Consider the following 23,120-nt stretch of genomic DNA (forward strand, 5'->3'; position numbering starts at 1 on the left):
ACGCTGTTACTGTTTTTTAAAAATAAGACATACTCCAAAAATTTTAAAATGTTTTATTTATTTTTGAGAGAGCCCAAGAGGTGGGGTAGAGAGAGGGGACACAGAAGATCTGGAGCAGGCTGTGCGTTGACATCAGCAAGCCCACTGTGGCGCTTGAACTCATGAACCGCGTGATCATGACCTGAGCTGAAAGTCAGACGCTCACCCAACTGAGCCATCTAGGTGCCCTGACATATTCCAAATTTTAATGGTGAGAACCTAACGTAAGAAAATTAAACACGATGCTGGCTAGTATATAGTGTCTGCCAAAGAAAACCATTTTGCCAGCCAGATTCAGTGAACCTTTGGCTAGATGACTTTTGGGACCTTCAAATGGTACGTACCTTTCTGGGATTCTATATACTACTCTTGATGTAATCTTTGTTGCTAAAGCAAGAATGGGAAGAGGTTTCTTTAATTTGACATACTGTTACATGAGAATGTACATGCCAGTACTTGGTTGTGAGACCTGCTATGACTCATCTAACCACAATTTCCTCCTCAATGTATAACACAAGTGCTGGCAGAACCAGTCATTCTCATAGGTTGATAAGCCATGTGTGGGGCACATGGGTGGCTCAGTCAGTTAAGGATTGAGCCTAAGACTTCAGTTCAGGTCATGATTCATGGTTTGTGAGTTCAAGCCCCACACTGAGCTCACTGTTGTCAGCCTGGCAGCGTAGAGCCTGCTTTGGATCCTCTGTTCCCCTCTCTCTGCCCCTCCACCACTTGCACTCTTCTCAAAATAAATTAAAAATATTAAAAAAAAGAAAAATGATGCATGATAGAATGTTTGGGAGGCGTTTTTCAAATCGTATCCTGCCTGTGATTCTTATACATCATAAGCTCCTAGGCCCCCTCCCTCCACCACTTTCCCATTCCCTCTTCCTCCTATAATAAGTATGTGATGAACCATTTTGGGCAAAAGGGATGTGTTGCAGCCCTTAGGTATGCTGGGGTATAAATAGGTTGAAAACCACTGGCCAATTGATCTCTCATGCTTCATCTGACCCTAAAGTACCTAGAACCAGAGATGACATAAGCCCCATGAAAAGATATATTTCCTCCAAGAAAGATGGGACTCTCCAGACTCTACACATCATTTGTTTACCATGGTTTACATACATCTGGTAGAAAACATTTCCAGCATTCAAACCTTCTTCCTCACGTGGGAACACTCCAAATGAATGTGAGTACATGTAGTCACATTTGTATAATGAGTTCTTCTTCCTCTTCTTTCAACTTTCTTTTTTAGGCTTGACAGACACCCACCTTCTTGACAAGGGTCATATACCCAGTTAGGCTAACTAAAGGGGACTTCGTTCATGCAAGTCAAACCAGAGCAAACATCCTCACTATTTGCACAAAAAATCATGGGACTAGGCTAAGAGGTGGTCCCAGTGTGGTCCAGTGTAAAAGTCTGATTGTCTCATGGCTTGCTTTTCCTCTCTTCTTTTGTAACTCCCTCCCTCCATCCTTCCTCCTCTTTTCTGCCTTCTGTATCAACCAGAAATCTTTTATACCTTCATCTGGTGGGAAACAATGGAATGAAATGACTGACAATTTCAGACAAAATTCAAGAAGAGAGGTAGAGGTTAGGAGGCAGGGGTACACAGAGGGCTCTAAGAGCCAGAAGGGTCTTGTGGGAAAGAAGGAAGAAAGAATTCAGGGGAGAGAGTCCCTAAGGGTACAGGGTCAGTGACTCCCTGAGTTTGCTTAAGAGGAACGTGTTGAAAAAATGAAATCAGGCAGAGGAATCATACTTTGTTTCTCATCTAATAAAGACTTTCACTCAGTTCCAACTTAGGCTTTGACCATGAAATGAAAGGCACAGCAAATTCCTCCGGGCATCCTGTGTAAGACTTCGGCTAACATAAACATTTGTTTGTTTTGTTTTTATGATAATGACAAATAGTTTCAAACATTCCCCTCATGTTAAGTGACACACAGTCTCTCTTATAATTAATTACATCAGAGTACATGACCCAGATCCCTTCCTCAGGGCCAATGCACTACCTTCCCCAACTCTGCCCAAGAGTCTTGGTTGTTGACAGCTTTGCATCCATGTCCCTCGCTGAAGTGCCCTCTACAGTGGGGAAATGCCTATGATAAGGTTACTGGTCTCCCTTCCAGGTGTTGGGTTGAGGCTTGTGACTGGTTGATCCAGGGTTTCTAAGACCAGTCCTCCTTGCCTCCAGATGGAACCACTCTGAAGGGCAGTCCAGTACCAGAGTTCCCAATGGGATAATGGGATTGGCTGAAGTCTCAACTGCAAGTGCTCTGAAGGGTAGCTTCTCCACCTGCTCAGCGCTGTTTTCTCATTTCCTCACACATGGGACCCCAGTGATCATGCTCCAGCAAACCTTCTGCATGCAACTTTCCATCTCCGAGTCTATTTCAGGATATGCAGTGTAAGACAGTAGGTAGCCTTATACAGGCTTCCAACAAGCTTCGAGGGAGTGTTCCCATTCCTGTTATTTTTTTTTTACTTCAATTAGGTTGCCTCAAATATTTGTTAAATAGGGTTGAATATCATTTGAAATGTAAAACTATTCACTTATACATAGTTTTCTTATGTTTTGCTTTGTTTCTGGCAGGTGTTTAACAGAGTTCAGTATTCAATGAAATAAAAATCACATTTAATAGTAAATGGTTTCATGGAGAAGTAGAAATGATAAAATGCTCCAATGTTACCATCATGGGTGTTGGCTTTGAAATCATTCGCAAGCAAATCAATGTGCTCTTACAGAGGAGTAGCAAGCTTACCGACTTCTAGACTGGACAGTATTCTTAGCTTTAAAATTCTACTCTTTGGATTCGATTTTTTTTTCACTCCATGTTATAGTGCTTCCAATAATAAAATGGAAAGTGCAATTTCTACTGTAGTTACCTCAAAATGTTGCTATTAATATAAATTTAATAAAGCAGGTGTGATGTTTGAGGGTTTGCAGCAAAAATAAAACAAAGCAAAACAAAACAAAATTCATTTTTCTTTAGGCTATGTTCTTGCCTTATGACTATGGTTGTTTGAATAACAGAGGTAAAGGTGATTAGGAATGAAGTATTAAGAGGGCACCCCTGGGTGGCTCAGTCAGTGAAGCATGTGGCTCTGGTCATGATCTCATGGATTGTGAGTTCAAGCTCTGCATCAGGCTCTGTGCTGACAGCTCAAAACTGGAGCCTGCTTCTGTGTCTCCCTCTCTCCCTGCCCCTCCCCACTAACATTCTGTCTCTCTCTCAAAAACAAGTAAACATTAAAAAAATTATTTAAAAAAGTAATGAAACACTAAGCAGTCTTGAGTTTTATTTGTTAAACATTTTTTTCTTTAATGTTTATTTACTTTTGAAACAGAAAGAGAGTGAGAGCAGGGAAGGGACAGAGAGAGAGGGAGACACAGAATCTGAAGCAGGCTCCAGGCTCTGAGCTGTCAGCACAGAGCCCTATGCGGGGCTCAAACTCACCAACCCTGAGATCATGACTTGTGCTGGAGTCGGATGCTTAACCGACTGAGTCACCCAGCCTCCGATGTTTTGTTTTGTTTTGTTTATTTGTTTGTTTGTTTATTACAATAGGGCCATAAATCCATTATGACACAATTGCATATACAAATGCATATATCCACAGGCAAAGTATATACTATGTGCCTTCCTTACAGACAAAGCAAACACTTCGAAGCCAATTGGTAGAGAATTCTTTGTAAGCATTGTGAATACCCTCTAGGATCCTAAAAATGTATAATGTAAGGAGTTGAATAATATCTTTGTCTTTATAGCCAAGTATTTATCAATCAACATGAATTTCTGGATGCCAAATTAAAGAGGAAAATGAAATAGCTGAGAAATTGCTGAGTGATCCTGTGTTCCAACTTCAGCCTCTTCACGCCTGAAGAAACTAGGAGTAAAGCTTTGTTTTCCCTTAGCTAATTGTAGGCTTGAGTCATTCACACTATTATTCCAAAAAGAAAGAGCTGGTCTGCTTTCAGCTGCTGTTTCAGCTATTCAGGTATAATACCTAATGTTCTTGTGGGAAAACAGGTCTGGAAAAATTTGAGATTATTGGTAGCTTTTACCCAGCTTTCCCTATCTTTGACTCTGTGGACAGGAATCAGTTAGGGGCTAGGTGCTTAAAAATCCTGTCTACTGATTCTCACACCCATGTGAGAATTGCCTATTTGTATTATATTAAAGATAGCATCCCACCATGTGTTTTGATGATTTTCTTTGGGCTGTTTTATAGTATGGACCTGGTCTAAATGGGCATTGCAAAATTGGTAATACAGAACAGCTGCTTCTCACATTCTTCTGAGTAATAACAATACTAAACTTTCTTCTAGCCAACCCTTAGTACAACCCTGGCCATGACAATCCATAATGAATTTCTAAAGTAAATGGACATATACATTCATTTAGATCAAAGTTTTCCAAAGAGTTTTTCCTCCTGAAACCCTAATCCTTTGAGGTATTCTGTGCAATAAGATTCATTCCCAAGTAAATCTGAGAACTAGAATTCTTGGAAATTCTCAATGCAAATAACATCTCAAAGGTTCTGAGAAAGTCTGAAATCTAGACTCTACACTTACAATTTACTTGATCACAGAATAGTGCATTATACAAAATGTATCATTCCCATCTCTGCCCCACAATGCCACACCAGGAACCAGCATTGTAAAAACTTAAAACTTTATCATTGGGTCAAGCCTCTCCATAAAAAAAGTAACCAACCCACCTATATAGTTGGTCCCATCTCACAGAAATGAATTCATTAACTTGCCCTTCATCAATATATAATTTGCCAACTATATGGAACTTTTGTCACATCTATGAAATCTTTTTTTATATCTACTATAGTAATTGTGTCTCATGGAGAAACTTTTTTAAGACTCCCCTATAAGGCAAAATAATTGTTTTTAATCTTATAAACACTATAGCTCTTTTAATTATATTTCTTTCTTTGCTTAGGTAGTAAGACAGTTACATTCAGATCTGTGAATCATACAGAATGCATTTCCATGTACTAATTTCTTTTCTGACATTTTGGGTGTTCTACTGATAATTTCCCATCATTTCCACTCTCTAAATTATTTACTTTTGTCTTTTCTATTGCTTGTATTGTTTTTTCTAGGGAACCTTAAATCCTTTGTGAAATCAGGCAAACTGTCAGTTCATTGATTCCTTTCTTCATTTATTCTACAATGATTGAATATGTCTCTCAGTGGTATTCATATGCTAGCACTGGACAAAAAGTGGTGAATAAAAACAGGTCCTGTCCTCATCCAGTTTACACACCAGTTTGGAAAGATACGTCATAGTCAAGTAAAACAAGAAATGGATATGTAATTACAAATTACAAAGAAGGAACTGAAGAGGCAAGTAGGCCATTGGTGGTCTAACGGGAAAGAAGATACACTTGACGTTAGACATCTTGGCACTTAAGACCTGTGAGGGGGAGGCTAGTAAAACAAAACCCAGAAATAACACAATAAGGAGCCAGATCATGTAGTCCCTAAACATCATGGTCAACAGCTTAATTTCTACCTTCAGATTAGTGATAAGATTTGATGCACATTTTAAAAAGACCATTCTGGCTGTGGTACAGAGAACAGGTGAGTATAGAAGCAGGGTGGCCAGTTAGTGGGTATTATAGACTGAATGTTCAAGCCCCCTCAAAATTCTTACGTTGTAATCCTAACTCCCCAATGTGATAGCATGAGGAGGTGAGGCTTTGGGAGGTGATCAAGTGATGAGGTGCAGCCCTCATGCATGGGATTAATGCTCTTATAAAAGAGACATCAGAGAGATCCCTCTCTCTTTCCATCATGTGAGGACACAATGAGAAAACAACCATCTATGAACCAGGAAGCCGGCCCGCAACAGACAGTGAAATCTGCCGGCACCTTGATCTTGGACTTCCAGCCTCCAGCACTATGACAAATGAATGTGTGTTGTTTAAGCCACCTAGTCTATGGTATTTTTGTTATACTAGCCTAAACGGACTAAGACGAGGCCGCTGCAATAGTTCAACAAGAGATGATGGTGCTTGGGCCAGGGCACTTGGCAGTACAGATGGAAAAGAAGGAGATAGTTTCTATATATTCTACAGAAGTAGACTTTACTAAATTTACTAATGCACTGGATATATGGGATGTTGAAAGAGAGAAATCAAGAATGACTTCTAGGTTTCTGTCTTGAGCAACAAGAAGGAGGTGTTGTAACTGGGAGAATAGGTTTTAGGGTAGAGGGCGGTGGCAGGAATTTCTGTTTTGGGCACATTAAGCTCAAATTGCTCAGGGCAGATAATGAATTGAAGATGTACTCTGGGAGACGTCAGCGTAGATGGTGTTTAAAGCCATGGGAGAGGATGGGATTGTTTAGAGACAGAGTGGAGGTAGAAGAGAGCAAAGGAGGCAAAGTGAATGAGAAAGATAAAGATATGCTGACCAGAACTATCCAACAGTTGAAAGAGGAGGGAGAGTGTGACAATCTAGGAAAGGGCAGGATGGCTGAAGGAGTGAGTCCTTGAGAAAATGAGAAAGGGCTATAGTAATTTTAAAGTACACTGTTTATTTTTTCTGAGTCAGGACATATTGAATTCACCTGAAAAACATTTTTCTTGGTGTTAACAGCAGTCAAGCCTCATTTTTTTCTTTAACAACTTTATGCATCCTTTGGAACAAACCACCTCTTTTGGACTAAAACCCTTTAGAGCAAATCAATATGTGGGAAAGTCAACATGTGTGAAAGCAACTGAAAATAAAAAGCACAATCCAAATCTTATTTAATTTCTGTCCCACTGATCATAAAAGACAGTCCAGATGTCCCTTTCTCTCAAGACCCCCACCCAGGTTCACACTTTCAAAAGATGACCTTCACTCTCATTTTTTCAATATCATGATCAAGGCCATATTACATGAAATTCCTCAACATTCCATTTCATACTTATCTCTCTGTGCCCTTACCCACCCTCTCTTCCTCCCCAAAGTCAGAGAAGAAGACAAGTTCATCCTTCTTTCCCACAATAATTTATTTCAGATCCAATATCCTCTTGTCTCCTTGAAAATCATCTCCCCTTGCTTACATCTTTAACTCCTACTTTACCAGTGTGAATTCCTCAGACTATAAATATGCCCCAATGTTCTCCATCTGAATAAGATCCTTGCCACAAATGTGTCCCTCCCCTCCAGCATATCTAAGCTTCCTCGTTTGATTACATGACATCTGCAAAAAGTAGTTACTGCACCCAGCTGCTTATCATCCAACCAGTAGAGCTTTTGCTCTTTGCTCTTGTTGAGTGTTTATTTCAAGGTTACTTTTGACTTCAGTACTACCAGACCAAATATATACAGTTAGTCGTCCTCATTCTTTATGGCCTCTCAGTGACATCTGACAATGTCAGATACTGCCTATTATGATACTCTCTCACCTAGAATTTCACAAAACTCCAACTTCCTGTTTCTCCTCTTAGTTTTCTGATGAATTTTTTGGTTTCTTTTACTCTCTCATGCACTTGCAACAATTCATAACTCTTTAGTTTTTCTATCTTTTCTCAATGAATCTTATTCACTCTCATCACTTCAAGGAAGATGAGCTGGAAAACTATGTTTCTAGTCTTGATCTGTCCCACAAACTCCAACCTGCTGCACAATGTCCCACAAATAATGATGTGCTGCTTAATGTTTAACCAGTGCTCCTCTGTGGATAAAAATGTCCTGATATGTGCCAATTTTCATGGTATAAGCATTCTCACTTTGGTCAATGTCAAGCTACCAATGTGACATCACTGAATATGGACCTAGGAAGAAAAGTGTCCAATCAGCTCTTTGAAGCCTATGCAAGTAGGCTCCAAAATACCACCATATGATAAGCCTTTCAAATTCAATATACCGAAACTGAACGCATCATCTATCCATACTGGTTTGTTTACTTCCAGAGATTATAAATAGGCATGAAGAGACCCTTCTTCTGGTCGGCCAAAGGATTCAGTCCCATTTTTGTTATGTATTTAGCAGCCATTTCGGTAAGTGATCTTGCTCGAAGGGAGGACTATGTCCCATCAAATAATTTATTTACAGAGAGCTTTCAACATTGCTGACTTTCTATGCATGATACTTTTTAGAGGCATGGAGGATTAAATAATTTATGCTAATACTATCAATTATTTGCTTTCTTTTAAATTTTAAAACTCCCATTTTATGATATAATTATGTTGTTTTATGTGGGAAAGGCAGTTGAATTACAAAATATTTCCCATTCTGGGGACAGTAGGAGGAATTGTATATATTAAAACACACACACACAGACACACACAGACACACACACACATACACACCAACTTAGTTTAATAGAGTCTTTTACCCACCACCTGGATTTCTCATCAGGAAACCTATAATTCTACTATACGTACCCTCTAGGTGCCATATGTTGTAATTATATAGAGAGCCAAGTGTTGCTCTAATTAGATCATTTGGCAAAAGGGATTTAGCAACACCATGATGGATCTTTACTAGTAGAGATCTAATTAACTCTGGCATATATGTGAGTGAAATATGAGGATAAAACTATACAACAAAAACACAGGGTCAAACATCACATAAGATCCCAGACCTTCAATATTTACATAGCATCTATATATCTGAGCAGTCTAGCAGATTTTATTTCTAGAGATGACAAAGTTAGGAGGAGCCCAAATTATCTGCCTTGTGTCTACTGAGAAGGCACAAACACTGCATGTCTGGTTTTAATATCCAGTCACATCACTTCAGTTCTAATTGCTCTTAATTACATGCCACTTTGGTTTGAATATTTTCATGATCACTTAAATCCATTTGACGCTACAGAGCTATTTTCTCTGAACAAAGGCACTGCTGAGGTAGTTCAAGGACTTAATTTACCTCTTCTCCAAGGGTCTTAGATGGTTCTAACCCAGCCCTGAAATCAGACCATACCTCTTTCCTCCCAGGAAACTATAAAAGCATGGATATGAAGGCTGCAATTTATTATTAAAAATAAAAAACAAATAACAGTAAAAGCTTCTTTTGAGCAGTCACCTTACCCGCATTAAAGGTGCTAGCAAGGGGCTCCTGGGTGGCTCCGTCGGTTAAGCGACCAACTTCAGCTCAGGTCATGATCTCTTAGTTCATGAGTTCAAGCCCCTGAGCCTGCTTTGGATTCTATGTTTCCCTCTCTCTCTGCCCCTCTCCTGCTCAAGCAGGCTCTCATACTCTCCCTCTCTTTCAAAAATAAACATTAAACATTTTTTTTAAATACAAAAATAAATAAAGGTGCCAGCAATATTCTACTGTTTCAAAAGAGGCAATGAAAGCAGTTCTTTATTTTTACTAATAATTTATTAACTTATCACCAGATTTCATGTTCTCTTTGCAGTAGAGAGAAGCATCTAATGCCTGTTCCTTTTTCCAGCAAAGCTGGTAAAGACATGCCTCTGGCATGAGTGATACTTGGATTTGAATCCCAGCTCTAAAACTACCATTGAGCTTTGCAACCTGAGGTACGGTAAACACCCTCTTTGGGCCTAGGGTTAACAACAGGATTGATCTCATAACGATTTTCTGAGGACTAAAAGAGAACATATACAAAATGTTTAGCAGAGGTATCAAAAAGACTGAAAAAAAAGCTAGTTATTATTGTTGTTGCTACTACCAGTATTATTATTTTTAAAAATGGGATAAAAATGATGGCCACAAGATAACCAAAAAATATATGAGAAGAGCCAAAGTAATAAGTATCCCAAATCCCCAAGGATTCCCAAAGCCCAAGGTTTATTCATGAATGCACTAGTGACACAAAAGGAGATCAAAGTCTCATTTCAACTTACTTGCTAGAGATTTCTGAACTTCTTCATAGCCAAGCTGAATCAGTGTTTCTGTCACTATTATTTTATATTTAACAACATTTTTTGCAATGTTAATCATATCTTGTTAAGAACTTGAAGCATCCCCCCCCCAAGAAAAAGAAAAGAAAAGAACTTGAAGCATCTCCCTATTGACTATTCTTCCATTTCTCCCATCTAAACTCTACAGATCCCAAGCCTTCCATCTGGCTGGATCCTCTTACCTCATTTCTTGTATAGCATTCGCTCATGTCTATCACTTCATCATGCATGTGCGTGAGCTCCAACGTGGTGACTTACTTGTTCCTTCTCTGCCTCTCCGTGTGGATCATTTTCTTTAACAACAGCTTAAACTCACATCCTATGGGAAGTCAATTTTGCTAGACCCTGCCTGACTCCAAGAGTTTCTTCCTTGCGTGTTCCCTAAGCACTGCTGTGTACTTTTGTTTGGGTTCTGTTGTATTAACGTGTACTTCACTGGTGGTTTCCAAATTATTACAAGTGTGTATATATTGACTTAATAGCTGAATTTTATAAAACCTTAGGAAGCAAGTCATAATCGCTATCTTCTCTCCTCCTTCAACTGAACTAGACTTTTATAATTTTTATAATCATAAAATTAAAATGAAAACCCCTATATAAAACAGTCTAGGTAAACCACAATCCTCAACCAGGAATGAAGATTTCCTATCACTTCTTTCTTTTACTGGTTTTCCAGAAATTTGGGGAAGAGATTCAGGTTTATACCTTCCTTTCCATCCCCACCACCATTCACCCTCTGTGTTTTCACCCTTAAACCTTCCCCTGCTCTGATTTCTCCAGGGAGTACAAGCCTTTGGGGGTATGAAGAGAAGTTCTCCCAGTATAAATTGGGACCCACTGCCCTAGACAGAGACAGAAGGGAGCACATACATGTCTCCAACCAAATTTACTTACATATTACATTGCATCAGATGGGCTCAGTGGAAGTTACAATTCAATCAAAAGGTTCAGTCACAAAGGATGAGTAAAAGGCACAGTCAACCAAAATAAAGCCAAAATAATAATATCAAAATAACCAAGCAAAGGGAACATCCTATTACTAGAAAGATGTTTTAATACCCAACATTGTTAGCAATGTGCCATGAGTTGGATTGGGGGTTGATAAACTTTTTCCTATAAAGGGCTGGAAAGTAAATATTTCAGGTTTTGTTGGGCCAGGCAGTCTCTGTTGCAAGTACTCAATCCTGCCCTTGTAGTTCAAAAGCAGCTGAGACAATGTGTAAATGAATGAGTATGGCTGTGCCCAATAGAACTTAATTTGTGGAGACCGAAATTTGAATTTCATCTAATTTTCATGTGTCACAAAATTTTTCTTTTGATTTATTTTCTACCATTTAAAAATGGAAAACCACTCTCAGCTTGCAGGCTGTGCAAACACAGGTGGCAGGCTGGATTGTGGCCTGTGGGCTGTAGTTTGTTGAGCCTTAGATAAAAGTATTTCAGGCAGAGAGAGCAGCATGTTTGAAGGCTTTGTCACAGGAGTAAGGTCATTTGAAGAGGTGACAGGAGGCCCACATAGCTCAAGAAGCAAATGTGAAGGCAAGCAAGTGAGAGAGCAGATACAACAGCGAGGCAAGAGCCTGACCATTGTGGAGGTCTTCTTGGTCATGTGATGGGTTATCTGTACTGAGGTCAATGGCAAGCCACTGATACAGTGTCACACCTGGCTCTACATTAGAATCATCAGGGAAATGTAAAAACAAATTCATACTGCTGGCTATCATCTAAGAATTTCTTGGAAATAATCTCTGGGTATAAAGAGTGGGACTCTCATTTTTAAATGTACCTCTGTCGGTTCCGTGGCAGTCAGTTTAGCCCTGGTCTGCAGACCTGAATTTGGAAACAATCTCTGGATCTCTGCTTTAGGGATGGAGAAACACTGCCCTATGAAGGTCAAGTGATTTCCCAGATGGGTGCACAGTAAATCACAACACATGCTATGTGAGTACACACACTGAACTCAATTGATCAAGGACAGGAAACAATTTAATAGCAAGTGTGGAGACCCATGCCAAAATCATTCCCTAACTCCGTATGCTCCTCTGTGAGGCACAAACCCTTTGGCTTGCCAGGCAATACCTTTCAAAGCCTGAATCACAGAAATCTTCCAGCCTTATCTCCCTCTGCTCAAATATTCATCCCTAGTTTCCATTTGAATATGTTTCATTCTGGCTGTTCCTTCCATTAAAATAGCCCATCACCACCTTCTCCACCATAGTCTACCAAGAATCAGATGAGTTTGGATGGTTGGTTCATTCATTTCATAAAAAAACCTCGAGTATTTAGAGTACCCTAGGCATACTATCAGGAGCTGGGGGTATCCAGTGTGCTCAAACACAAACGGCACTTTTCCTCATGGCCCTTTCAGCCTGTTTGGAAAATGAACATCACTCAAATAATCATACTCATAAATATAAAATTTATAACTTTAAAAAAGAAAAAAGAAATGAAGGACAGAAGGAAAGAATAAAACTCCATAGTCCCAACTCCCAGGGAAACCACGGTTAACATTTTGATAAATTTCCTTCCAGGCTTTTTCCTATTTATGTATATAAAAATACCCATATGTATATGTATGTTGAAGACTATAGAATTTTATTTTATATATTGTTAAAAAAATAAAATTTGTAACTGTAATAAGATTGGAAGTCTCTATCCTTTAAACCACTATAGAAATTTCATCCATTTTCTTATGACCCCTGTAGAACCCCAATTTAAAAATTACATTATGTTCATAATCTCAAATACATCTTGTACCAAGGAAGTGTGTGATGAATGTTTATTGGATTGAATTTATCAGAGATGTGATATAGGAAGTTGCATCTTGTGGAAGATGTGAGTGATGGCTGGTTCCAAATAAACCAGTTAGGGGGTTCGTTTAATGGTTGCAAAGTCCATACAAGAGATAATAAGGATAGAAACAAGGACAGGGAAGGGAGATTGACTAAAAAAAGAGGAATACTATGAAAGACACCTGTAAAAAAATTTTTTTTATCAAGTGTTGCCTTTATATTGGGGATCTTATTTCAGATATTTCTACTTAAAAATCTGGTGTTCTTGTAATCATGTCTTGAGGCATAACTAATACCATGACCATATAAATAGAACAGGTTAGTAGTAGTCCCTGCCTGAGTATGGCCATCAGTTAACCCCTGACCATAACACAACATGGCATATTATACTGAGGGAGAAAAGGGTAGTGACTGACGAGAAGTTCATGGAGTCTCCTGCAACACTACGCCTGCATATCATTACAAACGTTTAAAAACAAACCTCTCTAAATTCTTCCACGACTGCACTACAGGGGAGCTTAAAGTCATAACTATTTTGCCCATGGCTCTAGGAGACACAAACTGAGGCAAGAGGGGAAAGTTCTAGGTCTGAATTTGGAGAGCAGAATAAGCTGTTTCTATAACTGCACATGCAAAATTAAAATGATATAGTATTACCAATAAGCAAGGCAACAGATTCTATCTAGAGCAATGATGCTCATGTTGCTTTGATGTTGTTTTGCCTCCAAGGCAGGATTTCCATTATTATGGAGATGAACTGCCTCTAATTATTGCAATAACATAATTGTTCCCCAGGGCAGAATTCCTAATAACCGAGCTGTATAGCTCTGTAGCAACTGTAAGAGATATCCTGAGCGCAGGTTTCTCATTAAAAGCACATATATAGACACTGTGCTTCCAGAAGAGAAACAGAATGCCTAAAGCAATAAACTTTCCTTTCCATGCTAGGATTTGATCGGCCTTCTGGGCAAATACCTGCCATCACATTTGCTGTGCCTCCCAGACTGCCAGAATCTTCAGACCAGGGTTTCACACTTTATATACAACATGGAGTTTTGTAGCCCAGTGCTGGGATTTGCCTCCATGTATTACATGAATTTTAACTCTTCCAAAGCCCTTTGGGAAAAGAGGCATATTAGGACCATGATCTAATTTCACCTGGGAGGCAGACTTCATTGTCTCTAGGCAAGAAACATGAATATGAATTTTATTCCTATTTGGGTTGAATATTCTCATAGACTACTAGACTTGATCTGATTAGACTGTGGGGATCAGGCAAACCTAAATATATATTACAGTATGTAAAGAAATGCCTAAAAATATGGATGTTTATATACTATTACTGTGTCTTTAAGAGTGGTCCACCGTGGCCTCAAAGTGTTCTGCCCAAGGTGATATCAAGGTTCCTAACCCCAAGGGTCACGTTTGAGCTGTTATTTAGTTGGATCTCTTGAAAGCACTAAACACTTGCTCCTTCTTGAATCTTTCTGTTCTCTTGGTTTTTGTTTGTTAGATTCCCCAATTTGTTTTTCTACCCCTTTAGGCGTGTTCTCCTAATCCTTCCATCAGGCTCTGCTTCCACCATTCTGTGTATGGGGCTCTTCCTCAGGGTTTCTTCCTTTAATTCACAGATGGTTTTATTTGACAAAACTCTCTCTGGATGAATTGACCTACTCCATGGCTTCCTATCTACTGATGATACCTAAGTCTCACTAGTCTCCTAAACTCAGACCTATGTTTCAACTTTCTTGTTGGACATATTTACTGAGCACTTAATCTATACTTGGCATTGTCCTAGATGCTACTGTTACAGAATGGAACAAAACACACTCAAAGGGTCCAATGTAATCACAAGAAAGAAGGAGGAGGCAGAAGATATCAGAGTGATGTGATGTGATGTGAGAACTCTGACTCGTCTTTGTTGGCTTTGAGGATGGAGGGGGTGGGGAGCTGAGCCAAGAAATGAAGGTGTTCTCTAGAAAGCTGGAAACAAATTCTTAACTAGAGAATCCAGATTTTAGATTAGTGAGACCCATTTAAGATTTTTGATCTCCAGGACTGTAAGATGTTATATTGTTTAAGCCAGACAAACACACACCCACACACACACACACACCCACACCCACACACACGCATGCACCACACACCTGCATACATTGTTGGTTCCTGTGGAATTTACATTCTGATTAGGTGGAGGGTGGGGAAGACAGTGAATATACAGTATGTGGGATGGTGATGAGAACTATGGAGAGTATAAAGCAGATAAACAGGATGGGGACTTTACAATTCGAAACAGGTTAGTGGGAAAAATCTTTGCCAAATAGGCGATACTTGAATGGGAATTCCTATGTGAATGTGATACCTCTGCTTGTAGGCACCTCCGATTCAACATTCTAATGTTACTCTTTTTACTTTCCCCTCTCAGGCCTCCTCTTTATAGACTCACCATTGTGGCACTGACACTACCAGGCACCAGCTGCTCAAGGTAGAATCCTGGGAGTCTTTCCCTACCCCTCCTTCTTTATAAAATCTTTCTATCTAATACATCATTAAGTCTTTTTCAGATTTTACCCTTTAAAAGCCCATCTGTTGTCCCTCTTTTACTCTCAAAAGACTGAATCGTCATCCTTTTCATTTCCATCCTAGACTACTGTCTGCAACTGGTCTCTCTGCCTCTCCAATCTTGCTCCTCTCTGATTCCTTCTCTATGTTGCAGGTGAAGCAATCCCTTCACAGTACTTGTATGACCATGTACTGCTTGCATAACATCTTTTCATTTTCTCCAGGGTCTTCTAGTTCAAGTCTAAACTCTGCAGACATAAAATTCAAGGCCTCCACAATCCATTGTTGACCTACATTTTCCAATGTTCCTTCTTAGTACATCACGTTTATAACATATGCCCTAGGATTACGGAGAAACATATTGTTATTTTGCTACTGGGTTCCTGCAATAGTCTATGAGAATCTTGAGGGCTGGGTTTATGTCTCCTCTTTCTCTCTATCCCTAGCACCAAGCAGACGGCCTAGCATATGGCAAGTACCCAATACATTCTTCATTCATTGAACAAAATTGGAGTTGGCTAGTTTGACAGAATAGCCATGCTGCTGTTCTGAAACCATGCCTGTGACATGCAGGCTGTAGGTTTCAGATTCTTTTCAGAAACATTCAGTGGCATATCTATATTGGTTATTATCAATTTGCTTGACAAAATCTATTAGCTTAGTGTCTAAAAAAGGAGGGAAATTCTCAAGCATGAGTAAGGCCACAAAGTCTTTATTTACACAATGTTAACTAGAGTAACATTTCACTCATTTCTTCAGCTTCAGTGAGAAGTAAAATATTTCCTCTAAGTGAATTTTCCAGTCAACTACACTTACCCCTTATTAAAAATTAAAAAAAAATAACCTTTGGGAGTGAGTGGTCTTTCTATGATGCATTATACACTTGCCTGCCTTACTAATCTAAGCTCACTGAAGATAATTTTTCCTCTTTAGATACATCATATAATGGTAATTATCATACTTTCTACAGAGATAAGATAAAGCTATTTATCCCCTTTATTCATACTGCTTTTAATTCTAGGTGACATACTTTCTATTAGAAACACATTGAAGAAGACAATCAGGGAAGTGAGAGAATCCAAAAATATGCCATATAAAGAATATCAGGGACATTTAGGCTTGGAAAAGAATTGAAAGAGGGTATCACAGTAGTCTGCTAGTATATAAAAGGAAGGACTGGGGTGGAGAAAATGAGATTTATCATATAACTTCAAAAGCAAAAGAAAACACAATGAGTGAAAGTTATAAGGATATAGGTTATGAAGAAAAAAAATTCTAACAATTAGTTAGGTCTCCATCATTAGATATATCAGGGAAGGATAAGGGTCCAGCCATTTGGGGGAACCCTATTCCTGGAATGAAAGCTGGGCCCTGTAACTACAGTAGGAATTTGGCATTGTTGTCTGCCCAGCGTTCATTTACTGTTGTTCTGGAAGCAGGACCTTGCCTTTCTTTCTTTGGGGAAACCCTTTTCAGCCCATGTGGTTTGAAGTGGAGCTTCCCTATGCAGCCTCTTAGAATAAGTGCATGCCTCATGTTTTCCTATGCAGTGCATTACATGATCCTTGAATGTATTGGTTCAGGGGAGAACAATGACCAAGGCAGGTGTATTCAATTATGTGAAAATCTATTCTGGAATTGTTACGAGAACCTAAGAAAGGAAGGCAAGCATGAGGCTGCAGACAGCCATCCTACCACCAGGAGAGGAGAGCCCGCTGGAAGATAGAGTGAACACAGATGAGTCACACATGATGCCACTGTGTGAGCACCTGAGCCTGGTCACACCTTCGGTTATAGTCCATCCCTGGCCTTCTCAGGTGTACAAGCCAATGTGCTGAAGTTAGTGTTGAGGTGGATTTCTGTAACTTACACCAAAGAGTCCATTCTGGTTGAAAGGTTTTATGGCTCCTTATAATTCTAGGACCCTAGGTTTTTATGAATGATTTTGCTACTTTTGTATTTTGATGTTTTTGTTTCTAATAGATCAACTTCAATCTCATCTGCTTCAAGTGCCTTCTGTCTAGAAACTAGAAGTAAACACAATGATGAACATTATTCTTTTAGAAGGCTTAATTGGTCAATTAATCCAAATAATTTTGCTACTTTGACGGTGACTTGAGGCCTTTCCTGAAGGCTAAAGTACTTGCGCTAACAGCTCACCCTTGTTTTAAATATCTGATATTGCCTACATTCTGATAGCTGGAAACATGTACAAGAGAAAAAGACACGTTTTAAGCACACAATTACAAAGCTAACTCTTTCATTTGGATGCTTCATATAGAGGAGGCCAGTGTGAATATGCTTTAAATTTCTAAAGCCATGAAAAACCAAAATAAGTACGTACAAACGTATTTTTAAATAGTTTACATGTCAACATTAAACCAGTATGTCTGAATCTATACCCACTGAGATAACTACAATATCACTATATGATTAAATAAGTTAAAAACTTAAAATTTTAAACTATTGTTGCATATACTTTTAGCGTGAACTTATTTGTAGGTGGCTGCTTAGCTCAAAAAAGAAATTAAATATCACGTACTAAATAGTGTTTGACTAAGTAAAAACATAGACTCAAGGGGTAACATTACTAAAAAGGGTGCTTGATCATTAAGTTTTGTTTCACCAAAACACTGTTTATACCAGTATTTTGTACTTAAGATATTAATAACTTTTTACTCAAAGGTTAAAGGTTTGCCCTTTGATTCTTTTTAAAAATTTTTTTAAATGTTTTTATTTATTTTTGAGACAGAGAGAGAGAGAGCATGAGCAGGGAGGGGCAGAGAGAGAGGGAGACACAGAATCTGAAGCAGGCTCCAGGCTCTGAGCTGTCAGCACAGAGCCCAATGTGGGCTCGAACTCACAGACTATACTGTGAGATCAAGACCTGAGCCAAAGTCAGACGCTTAACCGACTGAGCCACCCAGGTGCCCCTGCCCTTTGATTCTTAAGATTCTAGATCTCAAAAGAGAATTAGGGCTAATAAGTCACTAGGCACAAAGAAGTTTGCCTTCTGTGTTGGTCTAACAATGTCAACTCTTTCCTAACATAAGAATTCTTGAATTTTTCACTCATGAATTGTTTTGCTCCCTTATCTATTTAATTCTTTCTCCTTTATCAGAAAAAAGGAGAAAAATAGCAAAATTTCATCTCTGCCAGTGAGAACATATTAAGATCTTTCCTATTTTTCACCTTTTTCAGTAATTATAAGATGTACAGCTGAGTTTATATCTTTCTCAGAAGTTAAAAATCCAGCGACTCATGAAGTAAACGTGGACTATGGATGTATGGCCCATTTGGTACTAGCATTAAAATTTTTAAAAATTAGTTGCTGACATTTAAAAATATAAAAAGAGTTCAAATAAAAGTCCAGATTTCTAGTTCCCTTGAAGAATGAGAAGATAGGGAGGCACCTGGCCTGCATCTCCAATTGGCAGCAATAATGCTAGAATTGAGTGGCAGGCACCTCCCTTGGATAGGGCACACCATCATTCCCCTTTACATTACACCAGGCCAGCTCTGGGATTCATTTACATTACCAAAATCAGCCTCTCTGCTTAAGAAAATCTGAGTGAGGTAGAAGGAAGGAACAGAGCTGTGAGAACACAGCGCCTATGGGGAGAAGGAAAGGCTAATACTGATAGCTTGGGTCATGCCTGGTGACTCTGGAGGTGGAGGGGATAAACAGCAAGACTGGATAATGATGGGGAGTTTCCTCAGTTTAAATACATCATCTTTAGTGCCATAAAAATGTTGAAGCAATATGCAAGTCCTATTAATCAAATCGGTAGTAGAAAGAACAACTGGAGAAAGACAAGCTTTGTGGTAAGTCAAGTGGTAGAAACAATCAATTAAATTTACTTATCAAATAGAGTTCTTGACACTGATACACCATTTCCCCAAAAGTAACTGTTCAGTATGCAACAATGGTTAAGCTACAGCAGTGCTAAGCTGACATTAATACTGTTCAAAATAATAGGTTTTTTTCTTTTATCTTCTAGGCACATACGAAGATTGTATTTCCTTGCTGGAGTGAACTTCTTTTTTTTTTTGAAATTTCTTTTTATTTATGTTTTTATGTTTTTATTTTTTTGTTTTTATGATCATTTATTATTTTTTTAATATGAAATTTATTGTCAAATTGGTTTCCATACAACACCCAGTGCTCATCCCAACAGGTGCCCTCCTCAATGCCCATCACCCTCTTTCCCCTCCCTCCCACCCCCCATCAACCTTCAGTTTATTCTCAGTGTTTAAGAGTCTCTTATGATTTGCCTCCTTCCCTCCATGTAACTTTTTCCCCCTCCCCCTCCCCCATGGTCTTCTGTTAAGTTTCTCAGGATCCACATAAGAGTGAAAACATACGGTATCTGTCTTTCTCTGCATGACTTACTTCACTTAACATAACACTCTCCAGTTCCATCCATGTTGCTCAAAAGGGCATTATTTCATTCTTTCTCATTGCCAAATAGTATTCCATTGTATATATAAACCATAACTTCTTCTGAAGGGCAGTATGATTTGTTTTGGCCAACAGAACATGAGTGAAAATGAATTGTTTCATTTCTGGGCAAAAGCTTTAAGATCCTATGCATGTTTGGCCCCCCTCTTTGTCTTCTGCAATACTAACGTTCAGGAGGGTGCTACTCCATAAGCCCTGGTTTTAGAGGACAGCACAGCTACCTGCAGACCTCTGATGAGCATGCAATGTGAATGAGAAGTTGACTTGTTGTCTTAAGCCACTGAAAGATGTGTGATACAGTAATGTTACTCTAACTTCATTCATTCATGGATTTTGACATGTCTGTCCATTATCTGTATTATTTTAAGGTACTTGTTCTTTAAATCATTGTTAAATTAAAACTTACAAAAGTACCCTTAGGGGCACCTTGGGTGACTGTCAGTTAAGCATCTGACTTCAGCTCAGGTCATGATAGGAGTTTGTGAGTTCAGGCCCCGCATCGGGCTCTTTGTTGACTGTTCAGAGCCTGGAGGTTGCTTTGGATTCTGTGTCTCCCTCTCTCTCTCTAGCCCTCCCCCGCTCACACTCTGACTCTCTCTCTTTCTCAAAAATAAATAAACATTAAAAAAGTACCCTTAGTCTAGGCAATACATATGGTACATGCTAGTTATACTTCAATTATGTTATAATAAACAAAGTAAATGTATAACTATTAAAGGTAATCTACAGACCTAATTCTGAGAAATAACATGGTGAAACAGAAAATAAACCTGAAGACTAAAAAATAAGAAACTGTGTTTTCAAGTTCCAAGTATGGCTCCAAATTTGAACACCATGCCAATATTCAGTAAACTATACTGCTTTGTTAATATAACAGGAGTCAGGAAAGGATATATATTATGAATTTAATATGTGTGTGAATGCACCATCTGTAAACCATATCAAGTTTGTTTACAAAAATCATTAATAAAGGCAACATCATCAGTGCGATTATCTAATTTGCATATGCAAATCTAAAGGTGTACAGGTGTAAAGGGTAGATACAGATACATTTTACAGGCTTCCACATTGCATCCTTGAGTACTTGACCTTTAGCATCCATTAAAATCATTATGTATACAGCTAGTAAATGCTCTGGTACAGATTCATGCATAATTACCATTTTCCAACAGATTGATAGATTACAGAAAGGGGTGGGAGATATTTTACAGGGGTGACAGCCAAAAAAGGTCTTAGAGATACCTGCCATGTGGTGCAATCTGACCTAAAACCCCAAACAACCCATATATATTTACACTGTATAAATAGCATGCATTCTAAATGTCATTCATGTACAAAAGGAAATACACAAGTAAAGAATTTATGTCAGAAAGAAAAAGAAACTGCCATTTCAAAAAGATGTCATTAAAATAATCAAAACTAAGTTATGTGCAGAATGAGCTTTGGAATTAGCCATATTTAGCCTTAAAAAAAGGAGATACAGGGGCGCCTGGGTGGCGCAGTCGGTTAAGCGTCCGACTTCAGCCAGGTCACGATCTCGCGGTCCGTGAGTTCGAGCCCCGCGTCAGGCTCTGGGCCGATGGCTCAGAGCCTGGAGCCTGCTTCCGATTCTGTGTCTCCCTCTCTCTCTGCCCCTCCCCCGTTCATGCTCTGTCTCTCTCTGTCCCAAAAATAAATAAAAAAAAAAAAAAAAAAAAAAAAAAAACGTTGAAAAAAAAAAAAAGGAGATACAAATGGACATACTAGCCATTACCAAATATTTGAAAGGTTGTCATAGCAAAAGTATTTATTTAAGCACAAAGAAGTAGGATGGAGAAACGTGGGCTAATCAACAAATTTTAGGCTAAAATTAAGGAAGGTTTTTGTAGCTGCTCACCTTTGAGCAGCTCTGACAGTCTTCAACAGGGATCATGCAATCTCTCTCTGCAGGGAGGGTTTTTTAGAATCTTAATACCAAGGAAGATTATAATGACCAGCTAATTTACCGTCCTCTTCCAAAGCTTCAGTTCTTTGATTAACATTTAGTTCATCAACAGTAGATAAATTCCTCCCTCTAGAACTGTTTTTTTTTTAAATTTTTTTTTTTAACGTTTTATTTATTTTTGAGACAGAGAGAGACAGAGCATGAATGGGGGAGGGGCAGAGAGAGAGGGAGACACAGAATCGGAAGCAGGCTCCAGGCTCTGAGCCATCAGGCCAGAGCCCGACGCGGGGCTCGAACTCACGGACCGCGAGATCGTGACCTGAGCTGAAGTTGGCCGCTTAACCGACTGAGCCACCCAGGCGCCCCTAGAACTGTTAATAACAAATAAATTATTATAGGTTAATCAAATGTTAAAAATATCTGAAGACAGTACCTTTCATTTTCTCTTAATATGTCCCTTCCTTTCTTCCAGGTGTAAACAGGTTTAGGAGAAGCTTTTGGCTTACATTCGATGACAACTTCCCCTCCCACTTTGACAAGAGTTACTCTTTTTAAGAGGGTTCTTGAAAAATCTGGACCCGTAGCTGGAAGAGAATAGAGAAAATAAAATATTAATTATTATGGAAGAAAAAAATCCCACTAGATCATGCTTTATGCTTTTTCTTTCTGCAATGCATTTGTTGTTGCCTTTGACATCAAAGGGAAGAAGTTAAATTTTTTTCTGTAGTAAAAGAAGTAGCATTGTACATTTTGATGGATTAATTAAAAACTGAGGTATAATTTATATATGGTAAAATGCATCAGTTTTGAGTGTACAGCTTGATGAATTTGACATACTGCACAATGAAGATCAAGATATAGAACATTCCATCATGCTGTTGACAAACTCTTAAAAAAATTATCCCATGTTCAAATGAATAAAAATTTTTAAATTCCAGTGAAGCATAAGGGAAAGACAAAACCAGAAAATCCATAAGGCATTTTTTTGATTATGTAGGTTAAAGCATTCCGTCTTGGATGACAGTTTCTGCCTCTGCTCTGTCCCTTAGCACTCTGTGAATGTCTCCATGAGAGAACATGCTGAAATGTCTATATCGCCACTCTCTGTGAACTTCCTTCTCCTTAAAAACAAGGGCTTTGTCTGGCTTTCTACTACTATTCCCTAACACAATGCTTGGCTCATGCAGGAGAAACTGGGGCTTGCTCTTAGAAAACTCAATTCCATGCTTACTATGAGTGTTCTTAAATTCATTTTAGAACTCAGGTGGTTCTATGAAATAATATTGAAGAATTATTTCTTTCCTAAAACAACAGATACATATATCTATCCTCTCAGAAGCAATTTAAAAGATGACTTTCTGAAAAAAAAAATCTCCATTTTCTTCTGAGTTAACTGAATTAATGTGATCTAGGATCTGTTTGGAGTGGGGATTCATCTCATGGAACCTTAAC

At 38.7% G+C, this 23,120-nt stretch overlaps 1 protein-coding gene across 8 annotated transcripts in view; it reads right to left on the reverse strand.

Annotated features, from left to right (window-relative positions):
• CNTN4 (contactin 4) overlaps positions 1-23,120 on the reverse strand; it is a 914,517-nt gene that overhangs the window by 106,736 nt on the left and 784,661 nt on the right. For all 8 annotated transcript variants that reach the window (XM_058726189.1, XM_058726188.1, XM_058726182.1 and 5 more), the window contains one exon: positions 22,102-22,252. In XM_058726189.1, coding sequence (XP_058582172.1) covers positions 22,102-22,252 — 151 coding nt within the window. The remainder of the gene's footprint in view (positions 1-22,101; positions 22,253-23,120) is intronic.

This window comes from Neofelis nebulosa, chromosome 4 (assembly GCF_028018385.1).
Source record: "Neofelis nebulosa isolate mNeoNeb1 chromosome 4, mNeoNeb1.pri, whole genome shotgun sequence".
In the NCBI taxonomy this organism is placed as follows: Eukaryota; Metazoa; Chordata; class Mammalia; order Carnivora; family Felidae; genus Neofelis; species Neofelis nebulosa.